Source organism: Pristis pectinata, chromosome 24 (genome assembly GCF_009764475.1).
Source record: "Pristis pectinata isolate sPriPec2 chromosome 24, sPriPec2.1.pri, whole genome shotgun sequence".
Lineage (NCBI taxonomy): Eukaryota > Metazoa > Chordata > Chondrichthyes > Rhinopristiformes > Pristidae > Pristis > Pristis pectinata.
The window spans coordinates 27360683-27380898 of record NC_067428.1 but is presented as its reverse complement, the minus strand read 5'-3'; the positions used below and the strand labels follow the sequence as shown (position 1 = coordinate 27380898).

At 42.4% G+C, this 20216-nt stretch overlaps 1 protein-coding gene across 2 annotated transcripts; it reads left to right on the top strand.

The window, feature by feature from the left end:
- Positions 1-1394: 1394 nt before the first annotated feature.
- LOC127582426 (phospholipid hydroperoxide glutathione peroxidase-like) lies at positions 1395-19266 on the top strand. Of its 2 annotated transcripts, none has more exons than XM_052037663.1 (8): positions 1395-1453; positions 2287-2377; positions 13963-14057; positions 15290-15434; positions 16065-16216; positions 17703-17727; positions 17876-17935; positions 18968-19266. In XM_052037663.1, exons 1-8 carry the CDS (start codon positions 1410-1412, stop codon positions 18998-19000), a joined length of 645 nt encoding a protein of 214 aa, XP_051893623.1. In that variant the 5' UTR covers positions 1395-1409; the 3' UTR covers positions 19001-19266. The 2 variants fall into 2 exon arrangements, with proteins under 2 accessions (XP_051893623.1, XP_051893622.1); XM_052037662.1 differs by lacking the exon at positions 1395-1453 and adding an exon at positions 2099-2169.
- Positions 19267-20216: the final 950 nt, after the last annotated feature.

Sequence of the window (20216 nt, the reverse complement as noted above, 5' to 3'; positions counted from 1 at the left end):
GTGTTTCAATGTACAGGTGACTAATAAAGATATATCATCTTATCTTACAGTTCTGGTCACCCCATTACAGGAAAGATGTGGAGCTTTGTAGAGGGTGCAGAAGAGGTTTGCCAGATGTTGCCTGGACTGGAGAATAAGATATGATCCATATGTCTCCATTCTCTGCATACTCATGTGTCTATCTAAAATCCTCTTAAATGCCACTATTGTATCTGCTTCCACCACTGCCCCTGGCAGTCCATTCCAGGCATCAACCACTCTCTGTAGAAAAAACTTTCCCCCTCTCACCTTAGATGCATGTCCTCCAGTATTTGACATTTCTACCCCGGGAAAAAGATTCCATCTGTCTGTCTAACCTATATATGCCTCCCCTAGTTCTATAAATTTCTATCAGGTCTCCCCTCAGCCTCCGATGCTCCAGAGGAAACAATCCAAGATTGTCCAACAGAGAGAAACAAAGGACTGCACATGCTGGAATCTAAATGAAAAATACAATGATGCTGGAGGAACTCAGCAACTCTGCATTCGGTGCTGCAAGTGTGGCCTCCTCTACATTGGTGAGACCAAATGCAGACTAGGTGACTGTTTTGCAGAACACCTGCGCTCTGTCCGTAACCGCGATCTGCATCTCCCCGTTGCCAGTCACTTCAACTCCCCCTCCCACACTATCACTGATATGTCAGTCCTCGGCCTCCTCCACTGCCAGGGGAATTCCAAGCGCAAACTGGAGGAACAGCACTTCATTTTCCATCTTGGAACCTTGTAGCCTAACAGCATGAACATTGAATTCTCCCACTTTAAGTAACCCCCCCTCCCACCACCATCTTCTCTTCTCCCCTCTCCTAGCCTTTTTTCCCTTTCTCTCCTTACCTTTGACCCATCCCCCGGTGGATCTGCACTCCCCTCCTCCCCCGCACCTGCCTATCACTATCTCTTACGTGCATCTACCTATCACCACCTTGTGCCCACCCTGCCTCCCCTCTTTTGTCCACCGATCACTGCTCTGCTTTTCCCTCCCATATATTGGGCTTCCCCTTTTCCTATCTTCAGTCCTGAAGAAGGGTCCTGACCCGAAACGTTGACCGCCTGCTTTTCTCCACGGATGCTGCCTGGCCTGCTGAGTTCCTCCAGCATCATCATGTTTTTCATCAAGTTTGTTCAACGTCACCTTTTAGTCATACCTTCTAATTTCAGGCAGCATCTTGGCAAATATCTTCTGCACCCTCACCAAAGCCTCCATATCCTTCCTGTAATGGGCGATTGCACACAATACTCCAAGTAGAATTTAGGTACCTCCTGGTAGATAGGGGATTTTGTTTTTAAACAGAGACCTCATCCGGGTACATGATGAGGTTCCTTCCTATCTCCACCACCCAGCGAGGTTGAGGGCCACACCGCAGGGCTGGAAGATGGGATTAGGCTGGGTCGTTCTACTTCAACGGGCAGGAACACGGTGGGCCAAAAAGCCTTCTTCCCCATTGAAAACATTAGAATCTTAGAGTTATACAGCACGGAAGCAGGCCCTTTAGCCCAACTGGTCCATGCCGACCAAGGCACCCACCTAAGCCAGTCCCATTCGCCTGAGTTTGGCCCATATCCCTCTAAACCTTTCCTATCCATGTACCTGTCCAAATATCCTTTAAATGTTATTATACCTGCCTCAACCACTTCCTCCGGCAGCTCGTTTCATATACGCACCACCCTCTGTGTGAAGAAGTTGCCCCTCAGGTCCCTTTTAAATCTTACCCCTCTCACCTTAAACCTATGCCCTCTAGTTCTTCGTTCCCGTTTCCTGGGATGAATACTGTGCGCATTCACCCTCTCTCCACCCCTCATGATTTTATACACCTCTGTAAGGTCACCCCTCGGTCTCCTACACTCCAAGGAACAATGCTCCAGCCTGCCCAACCTCTTCCTATATACTCAGGCCCTCAAGTACTGGGAACATTGTCATAAATCTTCTTTGCACTCTTTCCGGCTTAATGACGTCTTTCCTATAACAGGGTAAACAACACTGTACACAAGAGTTCTAGGATTGCACAACAGCTCTTGGGGGTGAGCATAACAAATGAACAGCCCTCTAATCCCTTCACCAGCTCATTGAAATCCCGCTATGACTGACACTCGCAGAGGCAGCGGTGTGAATGTCGTGAATCCTTTTGTTGGAAGGTAGGCGGCAGCTCTGCCGTTCTGCTCCCGACCAGGGTCCAATGGGCAGGAGGTGGGGGAGGCCCTCTTGTTCTATAACCCCACCCCGGGATGACTCATTCTCTCGTGTGGTTACAGCATGACGATCAGCGTCGGTCGCGACTTTATAAAGCGAGCGCTGCGCCTGGCTGTGCTGACACTCGGACGGCAATCGGCGGGGTTCACGATGGTGAGTATTTTAGCGCAGGAACACATTGTTTCCATGTGGGACAAACTGCTGGCAACATTTGTATGGGAAACAAATGAATATTCATGCCTGGTTGAACTCGGATCTTTTTGCAGTTGCTTCCTCAGCTTTTCGGGGCGTTGAGTAAGGAAACGGGCGAGGTTGGAATGGGCTGGCGGAGGTGCCGAGCTGTTGGAGCCTTTCCCTGTACGCGGTGTAGTTCCGTTCATTCTGTTCAATGCTCGCCTCTCACAAGACCGCCCGTTCCACGAAGCACCAAGGCAAATTCCAGCGCATTGCGACTGCCACCATGTCTCTCCTCTGGGTCCCGCGGCAGAACCGGCTTCTCCCGCAGTGGCTTTGGAGTGGTTAATGAGATTGACCCGCCTTCAGTCTCAGTTTTGCTTTAACCCGTCTGAAGCGGCTGGGTGTGGAAATAATGTCTTTTATTTTTTTTAAATTTCTGAGTTAAGTGGAGAGGGGCTTAATTATATTAGGGTTAATAATTGCAATTTGTTTAATTGCCTTACACACTGAAAGATCTTTGACCTTGCAGCCCCAGGTTTATTATATTATTTTGCTTGCCAGCAATGGTTCCTGGCCCGTTTTCTTTGCCTTCCCTGAGAATGAAAGTAGGGCCTAAAAGGGCCAGGCAATATCCTTGGCAAGTAAGATTAAGGATAACCCCAATCCATTGTAAGAAGTATATCAGGAGCAAGAGGGTAGCTAGGGAAAGAGTAGGCATGTCACCTTGGGGACCAAAGGAGTAATCGCTATGTGGATCCAGGGGATGTGGGTGAGGCCCTAAATGAAGATATGAGACTGCAGATGCTGCGATCTGACATCTGCCTGACTTGCTGACTTCCTCCAACATTTTGTGAGGTCCTGAGTGAATTTCACTTGTATTCACTGAGGAGAAGAATGTGGAAGATAATGAGTTCAGGGAGGTATAAATTGGTTTATTGTCACGTGTACTGAGGTACAGCAAAAAAAAACTATCCTATTCATACAGATCATGTCACAACATCAGTACATTGAGGTAGTACAAGGGAAAAGCAATAACAGAATGCAGAATATAGTGTTACAGTTACAGAGAGAGTGCAGGTAGACAATGAGGTGCAAGGCAGATCATGACATGGATAATCTGGAGCAGGGCAGTATTAAGAAGGTGTTAGATGTCACGGGATGCATAAGAGTTGATAAATCCCCAGGGCTGGATGAGATGTATCCCAGGTTGCTGTGGGAAGTGAGGGATGAGGTAGCTGGGGTCCTGATGGAGATTTTTGTTTTTTTACTTTTTTTTAGCCACAGGTAAGCTGCCAGAAGACTGGAGGATTGCTAGTGTTATTCCTTTATTTAAGAAGGGAAGCGGGGATGAAGCCAGGTAACTAAATGCTGGTGAGCTTACTTACATCAGTGGTAAGGAAACTATTGGAGAAAATCTGAAGAGATAGTATTTGTGTACATTTGGGAAGGCAGGGACTGATTGGGGCAGTCAGTGTAGCTTTGTATGGGGGAAATCTGTTTACTAATTTGATTGAGTTTTTTGAGGAGCTAGCTAAGAAGACTGATAAAAGCAGTTCAGTAGATGTTGTCTATATGGAATTCAGTAAGGCATTTGACAAGGTCCAGCATGGTAGGCTGATTCTGAGAGTTAAGGCACACAGGTGAGCTGGCTAATTGGGTCCAGAATGGGTTTGGTAATTTGAGGCAGAGGGTAGTGGTGGAGGGTTGCTTTTTTGATTTGGAAGTCTGTGACCAGCGGTGCACTGCAGGGATTGATGTTGGGACCTTTGTTTGAGATGTATTAACTTGGATATGAATGTAGGAGGAATGATTAATAAGTTTGAGGGTGACATGAAAGTTGTGGATAATGGAGAAAGTGTACTGAAGGATAAAGATGAGAAAGTTCAGCAGAGTGTTGGCAGATGGCATTTAATCCTGACAATTGCTAGGTGATGCATTTTGGGAAGTCGTATAGGGGTAGGAAGTACACCGTAAGTAGTAAGGTGTCAAGGGATGAACAGAGGGACCTTGGGGGTTCAAGTCCACAGTTCTCTGAAAGTGGCAATATGGGTAGATAGCTTGATGAAGAAGGCATATGGCATGCCTCCCTTCATAGGTCAGGGATTAAGTATAAAATTTGGGTCATTATGTTGCAACTTTACAAAACACTGGTTAGACTGCATATGGAGTATTGTGTGTAGTTCTGGTTGCCACATTACAGGAGGGATGTGGTTATGCTGGAGAGAGTGCAGAGGAGATTCACCAGGATGTTGTCTGGATTGGAGCAGTTGGATAGGTTGGGTTTATTTATGAATGAAGGGGGCAGAGGAGTGACCTGATAGAGGTGTATAAAACTTATAAGGGGGCATAGATGGGGTAGATAGAATCTTTTTAGCCACAGTTAGGGTGTCAAAAACAAAAGGGTATATGCTTAAGGTGAAAGGGAGGAGTTTTAAAGGGGACTTGAGGGTCAAGTTTTAGTAGTTGATGTCTGGAACTCCCTGCCATAGGTGTTGGAGTCATCTGCAATCACTGTTTAAGAGAAAGTTAGGCACTTAAATGGGCAAGGTGTAGAAGGGCATGCACCTATTGCAGGCAAATGGTTTTAGTGTAGATAGGTGAAAGGGTCAGCATGAATGTAGTGGACCAAAGGGTCTGTTTCCGTGCTACACAATTGTCTCTGACTCCAACCAGCCCTTCACATGTGCTCAGCTGTTGATGAGATCGTGTCTAATCTTGTACCTGTCTGCCTCTGTATTGATCCTACCCCAAACTACTCAAAAAGCAATTGGCTCACATTTATCCAAATGGTTCACTTGAAGAAAGGAACAAAGTCGTCCAGTAGATTTACCTTTGTTACTGTTGAGCCAAAACCAGACCCTCGACAATCAAACTGGCTTACATGCCAACTATTCTGTGTCAGTCAGTGGTATAACACAGAAACAAGCCCCTTATCCCATCACATCTGTGCTAACCATTTTGCCCATCTATTTCAATTCCATTTACTTGTATTAGGTCCATGTTCTTCTAGGCCTTCTCTATTTAAGTTGAGAGAAAGCTGATGATGAAATTAACAGATAAAGAACATATTTCAATTGTGATCAGTTGAGCTAAAATTACCACAAGTGTGTCTAATAAAGTAAGTGAAGGATATGATATTATGCCATAAAACAGATTCTCATCAGCTTTCAGCCTCTGCCTATGGAGGTCACCCTTGCAATACCATGCAGTTGGAGTATAATTACAGCAAAAGGGGTTCTATGATTGTTGGAGGAACTAGTGTTTAACCTACACCCTGAATCTGGCTTTCACGTGGGGCCTAGTTGCCCTCTTACAGCTCAGATCAGGACAGCACACAAAATCTTTGTATAGCAGTGGTGAGTTTCTCAAACAAATCCGTTTATTCAGCCCTGTTACAGTGTACGCTGGGGAGCACTTCGAGTGAGAGCTCAAAAGACTTCCAGCAATTTATGGTATTCATGTTACAACAGTTGTATGCAGACTTCACAATTTCATCAATAACCCAATTATCATTGTAGTATTTGACCTTTGTTTTATCTCTGCAAGGGTTGCTTCTAACTGCCTGATAAATGAGACTTTGCGTCCTTTGCCAGGCAGCAGGTTTTGCCCATTCTTCCTGCAATCAGGTGCTCTGGTTTATGATCTTGTCCTTGTCTATGACTCAGCTTATCTCACGAACAGGTGTCTTGCTCCTAAACTGTATTCTAACCCCTCCATTTGTGTATCTGCTCCAGCCAGCTATGTCTTGTAATCTAAGTACTTTCTTGCTCTTGGTAGTAGCTGGTTTCTTCTAAGCGACCTTTAAGCCATCTCAACTATTGACCTATTTTCCCATCATCCCTTTCTAATTTACATGAGACTTAAGTTGACCATTTTACAAACTTTCCTGATTGTCTTCATTCCTAAGATTCCTTCTTCAAGAATCCTTGTACACTTCAATTAATGTACATTTGTTACAGTGCATTATCAGGTCCAGGATGGTGAAATAAATGGTGTGATGATGGAAATGTCTAGCACAGGGAACATCTACAGAGAGAGATGGTTAATGGTGACGAAGTCTGTAACTGGGTCCAGAAGTGTGATTATCTTCAAAATGCCTTTTGTTTCATGATGCACTTGTCTGTAGTTCCCCTGTATGGTCATAGAGCAGAACTTTCTCTCTTGACCTGCTAAGCATTCCTCAAAGCTCCAGTGTTATTTCAGAATCTCAATATCTAAAACATTTGTTGTCCCAATCTTGTAAAATGGGATTAAAGGGTTTTGTACGATACTTTTATAATCATCTTGTAATCTTTATTGCTGTCAGCAAATATTTCTGGGCTGTCTAAACAGGCCCTTGTTTACCTTGATCTGATTTAAATTTTTGAAATGTCAAAAGTTGACGTACAAGTTTTGTGTGGTTTTGGAAGGGTTGATGGTGGAACAAAATTCAGAGCAGCTCGGTGAGTCAGGTAGTCTGTGGAGAGAAGTGGTTAATGTTTTGGGTCATTTATCTATTCACAGATGTAGCCTGAGCTTTTGCATTTTTTTGTTTTTGCAATTTTAACTTGAGCAGCTTGCTGTGAATTTTTTAAAGTTTGAATCTCTTCTGTAATGTTAGTTTTCATATAGTTTCCTTTTGGTTAATAATTTGGTGGGTGAAATTTTATTAGTTGCTTTTTTTTGAAAAAATGAAGGGATGGGGTCTGTATCGGGAAGTGTCACTAGGAAGACGATTGACAATAATCTTGGTGTATGATGCAGCATGTAGGTGACCAGCCTTCATTTGTTTTCCTTCATTAATAATCATTTCCTGATGATGAGGTCTGGTATGTTGCTTCACCACTTGCTAGATGAAAAACACTGAGATGCTGGAGGGACTCAGCAGGCCAGGCAGCATCCGTGGAGAAAAGCAGGCGGTCAACGTTTCGGGTCAGGACCCTTCTTCACACTGAAGATGGGGAGAAAGGGAAGCCCAATATATAGGAGGGAAAAGCAGAGCAGTGATAGGTGGACAAAAGAGGGGAGGTGGGGAGGGCACAAGGTGATGGGTAGATGCAGGTAAGAGATGGTGCAGGGGAGAGCAGGTCCACCAGGGGATGGGTTAAAGGTAAGGAGGCCTTTATGATGTAGGTTATAGAGCTTGATGTAACTTGAGCTGAGTGAGAAGGTGGGTGAAGAGACATACATCGATGGTTAAGCATTCAAATGCATGATTGTACTTGCTGTTTCTTTGTCTCTCTGAAAGGATAGAATAAGGACTTTAGTTTTCACCTTTTGATTTTAATTTTTTTTAAACCTCTTAGATTAAATGGTGAAGGAGCAGCCCCTCTATGCCCAACTTCATAATAGGAGTCCATACCTGACTGGGCACTGGGGTGGACCATGATGGGAACAGAAGGGAGCCACAGCTATTTCTTGAATGTGGCAGCTTTCATGATTAAATACACTGACTTCTCTAATCCATTCATTTGTTTTATTTTCATTCAGGAGTGGTGGGCAGTTGGAAGTAAGCCTAGAGTTAGTCATTTTGTTAGACTGGTCATTCACTGCATTGCATCCATGCTAGTTCCATGGAGCAATCGATTAAGTCCCATTCCCTCTAGCCCAGTAGCCCTGCAAGTCTTTCCTTTGATTCTTTTTCTCTCCCATCTTCCTCCCCACCCTCCTAAATCCTTGATTACTCCAATCACCCTCATTGACAGTGAATTTTAAGTCCTTGCATATCTGAGTCTTGGCATTCAGAAGATCAGATGTTCATGGGACATCTGTGTTGGGGAGGCTGCATTTACCACAGTCATGCTGCCCAGAGTAAAGGTCCCCGTACTCTAATGATCCCACAGTGTCAGTGGGTAGGGAACTCCAAGACTTGGGACCAATGACAATGTAGGAACAATTGTGTACAATCCTGGTCAGGGCATTGCTCGTCTTCAGTTAATACTGCTGAAGCAAGATTGGTGTGATTTTTTTTTCTCTCTGTAATGCTCTGTAAACTTAGTGAAATGGAGGGGTCATTCCGAATTGTAGCAATTGAGAGAGCGGCTTTGTTCAGAATGATGAGCAGTTTGTGTTACAGTTGAATCTACCAGGTTGGTAATGAGTATCTTGTCACATCTCTGAGCACTGTAGATTTTTGAGTTATTGGGTCAAAGTAACACCCATTTTCTGCAAAAAAAAATAATAAATACTCTCATTCTGGAGCCTGGGTTTAACTGCTTGGTGCTGGTGACACTGCCAAGTGTTGGCAGGGAGCTTTTGCAGTGGTGGTATCCATGAAAGGTCATGGACTGCAGATGAGCTTGTCTTTGCTTGTTCAAAATTATCAGTGCACCAACATTCTAGAACAATATTTTCCAGATTATTCCTTTTCAGTTAACTATTTGGGTAAATTTTGCTCAATTTATTTCAACTGCTTTAAAATCTAATTCAACTGAAAACTACTGTTAGTTTAAGTGTATTTAGCTTGCAGATGTGATCTACTCTTAATCTTATTCTTGCACAGGTCCAGTGGATTGACTGACTAATCTTCTGGAGAAGGATTTGCTTCAGCAACCTTGCAAAACTAGGGTTGGGTGGGGGATGAGGCCAGTCTAGTGGCTCTGCCCAAGATCTGCAGTCAGTCTGATCATCAACGTGCAAATAATGTCCCAAGAATTATGCAGATCTTCAACTATATTTTCCTGAGGTCGCCATGAATCCTCTGAGCACAGTTAAATGCCAGTGCCATTAGCGTCTCATTGTTGATCAAAGTATGACCTGTGTCTTAATGTGCAATACCTTTTCAGTGTTCATGAGGAAATTTGCAAATAACTCTGTGATCATATCAATGCTAGTTAATGTGGCATCTAATGCATTTGAAACAAGATCAAATTTCATCCCACCCACACCATCTTGATGTGCTCAAAGCTGCACACATCAGCTATTAAACACAGCAGTGAAAGCAGAGATTGCCATACCTGTGGATATCACATGACTTGTGGTTTGGGGGAAGTTATTTTGTGCTGCTCTTTAATGGGTAGTGTTGCAGATGGTCAGTAGTGACTCCCCAAAGCCTCATTTAGATGGGCAGACTGATTTCTTCAGTAATGCAAATACTGGAGCTTCAAAACTTTAAAGAGACATTGACTACATGATAATTAACCCTTGCTGTGCAAAAGAACCTTGCAACCATCTAATGATACATAATAAATTCTTTAAAATGTTATTTACAGTGTGGTAACAGGCCCTTCCGGCCCAATGAGTCTGCGCAGCCCATTTTAAATCCCCAGATTAACCTACCTGTACGTCTTTGAAATGTGGGAGGAAACCGGAGAACCCGGAGGAAACCCACGCAGACACAGGAGAACATACAAACTCCTTATAGCGATGGGAATCGAACCCCGCTCGCTGGCGCTATAATAGTGTTGCACTAACTGCTACACTACTGTGCTGCCATAAAACTTGAAAAATATATCAAAATTGTCCCATTTTTATAAATTGCTCCTGACTAAATGTAAATTCTATATAGATTTTAGTAAGGCATTTGATAAGGTGCCATGTGGTAGGCTCATCCAGAAGATTGAGGTGCATGGGATCTGCAACTTGGCCGTTTGGAATTGGCTTGAAGGCAGAGGGTAGTGGTTGATGGGACTTATTCTGGCTGGAGGTCCATAATTAGTGGTGTTCTGCAGGGGTCTGTACTGGGACCTCTGCTGTTTGTGATGTATGTAAATGGATGCAAACACAGATGGGTGGGTTAGTAATTTTGCAGATGATACAAAGATTGATGGCATTGTGGATAGGGTAGAGGGTTGCCAAAGGATACAGTGGGATATAGATTAGGTGGAGAAATGGCAGATGGGTGCTGCACTTTGGGAGATGTAAAAGGGACAGTACACACTTAATGGCAGGACCCTTAAGTGTTGATGTACAGAGATCTTGGGGTCCATGTCCATAGCTCCCTGAAAGTGGCTGCACAGGTTGATAGGATGGTAGAGGTGTATGGCATGCTTGCTTTTATTAATTGAGGCATTGAGTTCAAGAGTTGGGAAGTTGTGTGGCAGATTTATAAAACTCTGGTTAGGCTGCATCTGGAGGACTGCATTCAGTTCTGCTCACCTCATTGTAATAAGGATGTGAGAACTTTGGAGAGGGTGCAGAAGAGGTTTACCAGGATGCTGCCTGGATTAGAGGGGATGTGCTATTAGGAGAGGTTGGACAGACTTGGATTGTTTTCTCTGGACTGGTGGAGGCTGAGGGGAAACCTGATAGAAGTTTATAAAATTATGAGAGGCATAGATAGAGTAGATAGCTGGCATCTTTTCCCAAGATTGATATGTCTAATACTAGAGGGCATACATTTAAGGTGAGAGGACATTTTTTTTAAAGAGTGGTGGGTGCCAGGTGTGGTAGTGGAGGCAAATATGATAGAGGTGTTCAAGAGACTCTTAGATGTATGGATATTCAGAGAATGGAGGGATGTGGACACTGTATTGGTGGAAGGGACTAGTTTAGGTGTTTAATTACTAGCTTAGTTTGGCACAACATTGTGGGCCAAAGGGTTGGTTCCTGTGCTGTACTAAATTATAGTTATCTAAATATTATTGGTTAGTTGGCCTTTTGAAGCTGGTGCTTGTCCTGTAGTTTGTGTGGGTTTGGTTTCCCCAAGATGACAAGGATCTGGAAATACTGATTGAAGATTTCATTTGGGATCCATTTCATTCCCCCTGCCTGTTTAAGATGGAGACAAAGGCATTTATTGAATCTTCGGAATTTTCTAACCACAGCTAGAGATGGATTGACAACAAGAAGAGTCTTATGGATGAACAGGCAGGAAAAGGGGTTGAGACCAGATCAGCTGTGACCTTATTAAATAGCAGAGCAGGCTCAGGGCTGCAAAGCTCAAACCTGTTTCTTGCATTCTTGTACATATTTAGTATTGTGCCAATTTTTGGTTTTTTCCCCTCCCCCTGCTTTTAAAAGCATTCTCTGGATTTAAGTCTGCAGAATAAGCATTACATTATAGAACATCAGCAAATCCATGTGCCAGAACAACAATATCTTGCATTTTCTTACTCAACTCTTTCCCCTGGTTTGCGAACATTTACTTAGCAAATCTTTGATATAATAGTTTCATTTAATTTGTCACTTCTTAAGATTTTATTTGCTATACAGTAACGTAGCTGTTAGTGTGATGCTATTACAATGCCAGCGATTGGGGTTCAATTCCCGTCACTGTCTGTAAGGAGTTTGTACGTTCTCCCGTGTCTGCGTGGGTTTCCTCTGGGTGCTCCGGTTTCTTCCCACATTCCAAAGATGTACGGGTAGGTCAGTTTGGGTTTAAAAACTGGACGGTGTGGACTTGTTGGGCCGGAAGGGCCTGTTACCACACTGTAAATAAAATTTAAAAGAAAAATAATGAAATGCAGCTGGAGACTCCTTTCAAACATGGGTCCCTGAAAGTCATTTTTTGATCAGGTTAATGGGAAGGAGTTTGCAATAAAAAAAGCTATTTTAAGGGGTGGGGGTGGGGGACCTCCCTTGAGTGCCTGTGTTCTGCCATCTGGTGGTAAGGGCCGTTCAGTGAATGAATTGTAAATTTCATCTTGTTTCAGATTGTCAAAGCTTGTTTGCTTTTGATCTGCTGGGAGATTGACCCAGCTTCTGATTTCTTTTCTCATCATCCATGGCAGCTGAAATCCCGACATGAATTTTCACATAAGGGTTCTTTGGGAAGAACCCCTCTGTTAACAGAGTAGAGCTGTACTGTGTAAATGATGGGAATCAGTGACCTGTTACTAAAATCCTGCAAAGAATAAAATTGAAGTTCCTTTGCATTCTAGGTTTTACCCCATTTAACAGATGGAAGTAATTGTCTTGATTGATTGCAGCAAGGCTTTAATTTGGTGAATTGGTTGACATTGGTCAAAGATATAAGGAAATGACTGCTCAGGAAAGTAACTGAACCATTATGACTTTAACAGTGTTTTACCATATAAACGTGGTTCAGTTGACTGAAAGAGTTGGTGTGTGGGATGTTAATATTAGGGTGATTACATTTGGTCCTTGAAGTACTGAAAGCTGTGACAGCAGCTGTTTTACATTTGCATTAATTGCTGATTTGCTCTAGGCTTTCCTTGATGTAAACTCACGACTGTCTAGTGAATGTACCTGAATTAGTACTGGACATGGAAGGAGTTTCTGCCTGTGATCCAAGTGCAAATTTAGTTTAATGTAGGGATTTGAGGTTTGTGAAACTAATGTCTCTTAAACAAGTGACCTATGAGCAATTCCTGTACATTAGCACCCTGGTCAACTACTGAACTTTGGTCCTTGATTATAATGTGGTGAGTTAGTTGCTTGTGAAAGAGTGAACCTTGCACATTTGTATCCAAATCCATTCAGACAGAGCAAGGATGAATGAATAAAAATGGAATGAGAGGGGGAAGTGTTTCAGGTTGGTGACTTTTCATCAGAACTGGGAAAAGCCAGAGGAAAAAGCAATTTTAATGCAAAACAACAAATGTGAGTGCCTGTGAAAAGATTAAATGACACATGGGCATGATACAATGAAAGAAATGGAGTCCAGAAGTGCAAGTTATCTGAAGTCTGCACTCATTAAGCATTGAATGTTGCAATGTGCTTGGTCAAGGGATAAGGGGCAACACTAAGGGCCATGGGTAATTGTGGGGGTGGGGGAGTGAGGTTGAGGATGGGGATTGGAGAGCCAGTGATGGGAGTCTGGGAGCTTGGTCATGCTTGTGGACTGAACTGTTGCAGAGTAAATCCCCTGATCTGCTTGTGGCTGCATTGAGGAGACCACATGAGAAATGAGTGTGAAGTATCAAATGGAAAGGAGTTTGAACAAATTGCTGGTTCACTTTAAGAATATTTAGACTTTGAGTAGTGAGGAGGTGACAGGCAGAGGCCGGGCTTTCTCGGGAGATTCTGATAATTCAGAATTATGACTTCTTTCAAAAATCCCAACAACTGCATTCACAACCTTGCTTTCAGCTTGCAACCTCCAAATTGGAAAAGGTGAAATGCTTTAGATTGTCCATAAATTCCTTGTGTTGGTATTGTCTGGATCCATATTAATATTCAAAGAAAATATTAAATGGTATTAAACTGTCTGACAAAGGATGCATTTCAGCTAGAGAGGGTGCAGAAACGATTCATGGGAATGTTGCTGGGGCTGGTGGGCTTGAGTTATAGAGACTGGATAGGCTGGGACTTTTCCCTAGAGTGAGAGGCTGAGGGGTGATCTTTATAAAAGTTTATAAAATTGAGGGGCATAGATAGTTGGTCTTTTTCCCCAGGATCTAAAACTAGAAGGTGTAGGTTTAAGGTGAGAGGGGAGCAAGTGTTTTTGCACAAGGTGGTGGGTGTATGGAACAATTACAACATTTAAAAGACATCTGGACAGGTATGTGGATAGGAAAGGTATAGAGGGATATGGGCCAAACACAGGCAAATAACATTTGTCTTTTTGGCCCTGCTTATTCACACCAATGGGCCTGTCTCCTTGCTGTATAACTCTGAACCTGTGACTCTAAATGGATTGGCTGATTTGGACATGTCTTCACATTTTAAATCTTTTTCAGAGTGCACAGCCAGAAGATTGGCACAAGGCCACTACCATTTATGAGTTTACTGCCAAAGACATAGATGGCAATGAAGTCTCTCTGGAAAAATACAGGTGTGTTTGTATGTTGTTCCAATTAATAGAGGCTGTTATGAACATGTAATAACATTTGCTTTACGCATGGCTTGAATCTCTCTACCCCATTGTTGTACTGCTGCAGTTGTACCAGCTTGCTACCCCAGCAGTTGTACTGCTGCCTTAACTCCAGGGACCTGGGTTTGATCCTGATTTTGTATGCTGTCAGTGCATAGTATGTTCTCTTTGACTATGGATTTCTTCATCAGGTACTGCTCTGATTTCCTCCATGTCCCAAAGATGTGCTAGTGGACAAATTGCCCCTTAGATTGATGTCAAAAGGAATCAAGGGGGCTTGGTGGGCATGTGTGAAGGAATGAGTTTCATGGTTATGGGGAACTGAGGAGGAATGGGATTGACACAATGGCCCTGGGAGCTAGCATTCCACCAATGGCCCAAATGGTGGTGGATCTCCTGTTTTCAAGACATTTGTATTAGGTGGGTGATTTCAGTGGGGAACTAGAGAACCACAAGAGTTGCTTTGGAAATTGACAACCAGAAAAAAAAGCTGCCTTCAGCAGGAAAACCTTGTTTCCATGTGACCTCTCCAGTTATTCAGACGTTATTGTCTCTAGAACACAGGCTGCTAGTTTCACCAGGGGAGTCCATCAGAAATTGACAAGCAATTGCTTCTACTTGTACAACTGCTCCATTAAACAATGTAACATGCAGCCTTTAGTATTTTTAGCTTGCACTAACAAAATGAACTTGTAGTACTGTTATTCTTCAAAATCTTGCAGGAAAAATAACTTTTTTAAATGTCTGAAACTCTCAAGCCCCTAAAACCCTTTCCCCATTGACACAATTGTTTCAGTACATAATTTTCTATAACGTGAGGTTTGTTAAGAATGCAACTGACATGTTATAGCAGAACTACCTGTACTCTGTATCATGTTGGCTAACAAGATTCTTTAGTTTTTAAGTTGGTTGGCTTTCAAGAACCTTTAACAAGCTTTTACATGCCAGAATTTGGCACTTTAAATTCCTCTGACTTTGGATTTATTGAGATTGAAAACTGCAGTGTTTAGTCTAGCCTTTGCAATTGTTACCTTTATAAAATGCAAGCTCTTTTGTATCATAACTGCTCTGAGAAGTAGTTTTCTGTGTTTGCCGTTTGCCTTTTGACTCCTCTCACTGTCGCACCCCCCCCCCCCCCCCCCCCCCAAAAAAACAACACGGAGCAGTCTTTAAAATCTTGTTTTCTGTTTTAGGGGATTTGTCTGCATCATCACGAATGTGGCCTCCAAATGAGGAAAGACTTCCGTAAACTACACTCAGCTTGCTCAGATTTATACTCAGTATGCTGAGAAAGGTTTACGGATTCTGGGTTTCCCGTGCAATCAGTTTGGCAAGCAGGTGAGCTCTGGGGAGACTTGGCAGGCATCGAACCATCAAAGATACTGGTTTCTTGTACACTTGTTACTTTGTTGTATTTGGGGCATTTTCCTGATGCAGGATGTTCCTCGACTTATGGGCACCCATCCATAATAATGAGGTCTCATGATATTAAGTTTAAAAGCCCACCCCCAGGCTTGCAGACAAAATCAACTGGTAGATGTCTGTAAAAACAGAAGCTGTTCCTAACCCAGGGTCTGCCTGTAGGCCAAACTATGCTGGTCTTTTGTAACTTCAAGCAGGGCAGAAGAAAAATTGTCACTCTGGGGAAAAATTAAATAATTATCAGCACCATATAATTTGATACTAGCTTTTAAAATTGGAGTTTGTGCCTTGTTTAGACTGAATGTTAAACTTTGAGATTAATCACTCATGACTATAATCAATTGACCAATGTTTCTTGTACAATTCTAACATAAATGATTGTACATGGACAAGATGCTTTGTGCAATCCAGCAAATCCATGATCCAAATATTAAAATTCACTGAATTTCAATTCTATTTTTTGGGACATCATTACAGTCTATATAGAAAGCCGAATAGAATTAACTTCAAATCCTGTTTGAAAATAATATCAATCTTTATTTTCAGGAGCCTGGAAATGAGGAACAAATCAAAGGATTTGCAAGTACTTACAATGTACAGTTTGATATGTACAGCAAGATAGATGTAAATGGGGATAATGCACACCCTCTCTGGAAGTGGATGAAGGAACAGCCCAAAGGGAAGGGGCTGTTGGGAAAGTATGCATTCATTTTAAAGTAATTCTATCCAGTTCAGAGGACTAGGATATTCATTTTAGTAGCTGGTATCTTTTTGTGTGGGGTAGTGAGTTTAGAATGATTTTGACCCTCTAGACTAGTTTGTGACTTCACTCCTAGAAATTAGTGGCAGCTCTCAAGGGATCCAGGGAGAGCTGGCAATTGGATACAGCATTGGCTCAATGGTAGAAAGCAGAGGGTGTTGGCAGATTATTTGCTTTTTGGAGTGGAGGTCTGTAACTAGTGGTGTTCCCCAGGGCTTGGTGCTGGGCCCATTGCTGTTTGCTGTCTATATCAATGATTTGCATGAGAATGTACAAGGTGTGGTTAGTAACTTTGCAGATGACACTAAAATAGGTGGTGTCATTTACAGTGAAGATGGTTATTGGGATTTACAGTTGGGTAAATGGGCCAAGAAGTGGCAAATGGAGTTTAATTTGGATAAGTGCAAGGTGTTGTATTTTGGGAAGACAAATGAGGGTAGGACTTTCACAGTGAATGGTAGGGCCCTGGGGAGTGTTGTAGAACAGGGATCTAGGAGTAAAAATGGTATCACTGGTAGACAGGGTGGTGAAGAAGGCTCTTGGCACACTGGTCTTCATCAGTCAGGGCATTGAGTATAGAAGAAGGGATGTTATGTTGGTTGTACAAGATGCTGGTGAGTCTGCATTTGGAATATTGTGTTCCATTTTGATTGCCCTTCTATAGGAAAGATGCCATTAAGCTGAAAGAGTGCAGAGGAGATTTGAGGATATAGCTGGGACTTGAGGGACTGAGTTATGGAGAGGGGTTGGGCAGGTTGGGGCTTTCTTCATTGGAGTGTAGGAGAATGAGGGGTGATCTTATTGGAGGTGTACAGAATTGAGGGACATAAGGTGACTGTGCACAGTCTGTTTCCCCAGGGTTGGGGAAGTTAGAACAAGAGGGCATGGGTTTAAGGGGAGAGGTTTAACAGGAACCTGAGGGGCAACTTTTTCACCCAGAGTGGTCAGTATATGCAATGAGTCTCCAGAGGAAGTGGTTGCAGCAGGCACATTAACAACATTTAAGAGGCAACTTTTTACACAAAGGGTGGTATCTGTGTGGAATGAGCTGCCAGAGGAAAGATTAGACAAGTACAGTAACAATGTTTAAAAGACAGTCGGGCAGGTACATGGATGGGAAAGGTTTAGAGGGATATGGGCCAAATGCAAGTAGCTTAGATGGGAATCTTGGTCGGCATGGACCATTTGGGCTGAAGGTCCTGTTTCCCTGCTATATGACTCTGACTCGAATGTTGTGGGCATTTGTTTGATTCAAAATACCATGGTGGTGATGACTTTGTGCTGAGGAGAAGCTAATTTTCTATTTCCACTTAAGTAAGCTGCTGTTAATTTTTAAAAATGTTGGTAATTTGACAAATTTCACATTTATTTTATCACTTTGATGTTTTCAAGAAAATCTGAAGGTTTCACTTTTTTCTTTGCAGTGCAATTAAATGGAACTTCACCAAGGTATGGGCCTGGCAGTTCTAATGTCAAGCATGTAGTCTTTGAATGCAGAACTTGCAGTAAACAAATCCTAATGCTGACCTCTGTATATTCAATATTTCAATGATGATGATCCTGAGTGACTTAGTAACTTTTTTCATTTTGTTTCTAGTTTCTTATTAACAGAGAAGGTCAGGTTGTCAAGAGGTATTCTCCTATGGATGATCCTGTGGTAAGTAAATTTAAACTCTGCTCTTCATGGGAAATGTATAGTATACCTTCCACTTGGTCTACAAAGCACCCATTAACTGCCCTGTATAAACAGCTGGAATGCTTCAAAGTAGCAACCAAATTTAAAGCCTACATATATGACAATAATATACCTGACCTCTTTACTAATGTTTCAAATAGCTACCCCTTTGTGTTGACCCAGACTAGTGTTCCTGATTACTACCACTAGTACTGCCTAATACAGATGGTTAAATGTTCATGAAGACTGGTTCTGTAGTAGTGATGAGTAGTCCTTGCCAACTTGGCTATTGCAGATGGATCTGTCTGATTGTGATGGTCACACTCAATACTATGTCCTTGTGAAGACTAAATCTCATCTTCACTTTGGACACTCTCCATTCTCGTGTGGCACTTTCATTGTGGCAAATGACAAATTTAGATCAGAGCTAGCAGCTTAAAATTGGAAATCCATGAAGTCCTGTGATAAGTGGCAACAGTACTGAACTTGTAACCTGTAGAGCAAATGTCACTGTACAGTTGAGACTAGGGATGAACTCTGGCTCTTTGGAAGAGCAAAGTGAGCACTAGAGACTCCTAAAATGAGATGCAACCAAGTTGTGAACAACATGCCTATGTGCATACTATAGATAACAAGGTGATCCCACAAATTGGTGAAGCCCACTGGTGAACAAACAGTAAATGAGGAGACTGCTCCTATGACATTACATTCTTTGGAGAGCCCAGCAAAGGCTGAAGCATTTACACACCTCATTTGTCATCAATGCTGAGAGGAAGCAGATCAAACCCCTGAACCCAATCAGTGAAATGGTTTGGTGTAATAATTTGATTTTTGTGGAAGTCTGAGTTGGCTAAAATCCACTTGATTTTTAGAATATAATCTTGCAGTAGAAATTTCCTTCAGAGGCTTGAGTGTCACATCATAGAAGATGTTTAACCTAGTAATGAGAATAACATTTCAACTTGGTCTTAAGTAAATGTGATTATTTTAACAATTTGTCTTTATTTCAAACAGGTCATTGAAAAGGATCTTCCTAAATACTTATAAAGACCGGTGTAAGCCATTGGTGGAATTTTAAACTCGATGTAGTGAATTTCAGATTTTTCAGTCCTGGCCGATGATGGTCTGCTTGTAAACCTGATGTGGGGAAAGTGGACCTGACGTGTGTGTGCATACCTGGAGGAAATTCTGATGAACATATTGAGTTTCTTAGCAGATCTTTGCTGTATATTCCATTAACAGTTATACACAATTGTATAGAATTGAACTGTTTTGAATTCCTTGTCAATAGCAATAAATCTTGACACTCATGATCTTCAAGGTGAATGTTCATTGTTTTGACCACATTTGAAAATACTACTTCAGATGTTTTTGTCGCACTTCCTTCCATTGAAATCCTAATTTCTTTCTTTTCCTTCAAATCCTCCTTTACTTCCTAAATCTGTTCCCATGACATTTAGTTCTCATCAGCTTTCTGGGGTAATTAAGTGTTCTGAACTGCCCCTTGGGAGAGCCACTAATTTTTGGTGTATTTCCCCTCCTGTCTGTTTCTGTGGACCTTCGTGTAATCAGACCCATGATTCTCCAAAGATGGTGTTCTACAGGTAAATAGATTGGGCTTGAAATGATCAACTTTCTGGTGAGGACAAATTTTAACCAGCCTAAATTGAATCAAATTGTACACAACTTCAGTGTTATGTAACTTGTTTCCAGTTGATGTGCCACTGCTGCTCAGAATATCTTTTGAACTTCAAAAATGTGGATTAAGGTTAAGATATAAATAAAATCCAATGTCGCCCTCTCCAATGTTTAATGGAGGAGGAAGAGCCAACCTGGTCCTAGGGTGATGTAGACTGCTCAGTTAGGAAAGAGTCCTGGAGCCACAGTGCAGTTAGTGTTAGTCCTTTCCACATGATCCACAATGCTGTGGATCTGACACTGCTACTGCTTGTGGTCCCTTTTGGAACATGGGGCTCTGGTGGAGCTAGGATTGTTAGTCATGGATGTGGGGAGGGGAAAGATGCAAACCATGGAACTGGACCATAGAGTGGGAAATCCCAGCAGTCATGTGACCAGAGTAATCCAGAGCCAAGTTCAAATCCTGTCATATCAGCTGTGGAACTAATAACCTGAATTTTACTTTGGGTGGGTGGTTGGAGTGGAAAATGAATAACTAATCTTGGTAACAATCACCACTAGTGAAACTTTTTATACAGCAATGCACCTTCAGGCAAGGCAATCTGCCAGCCTTGCCTGGTCTGGC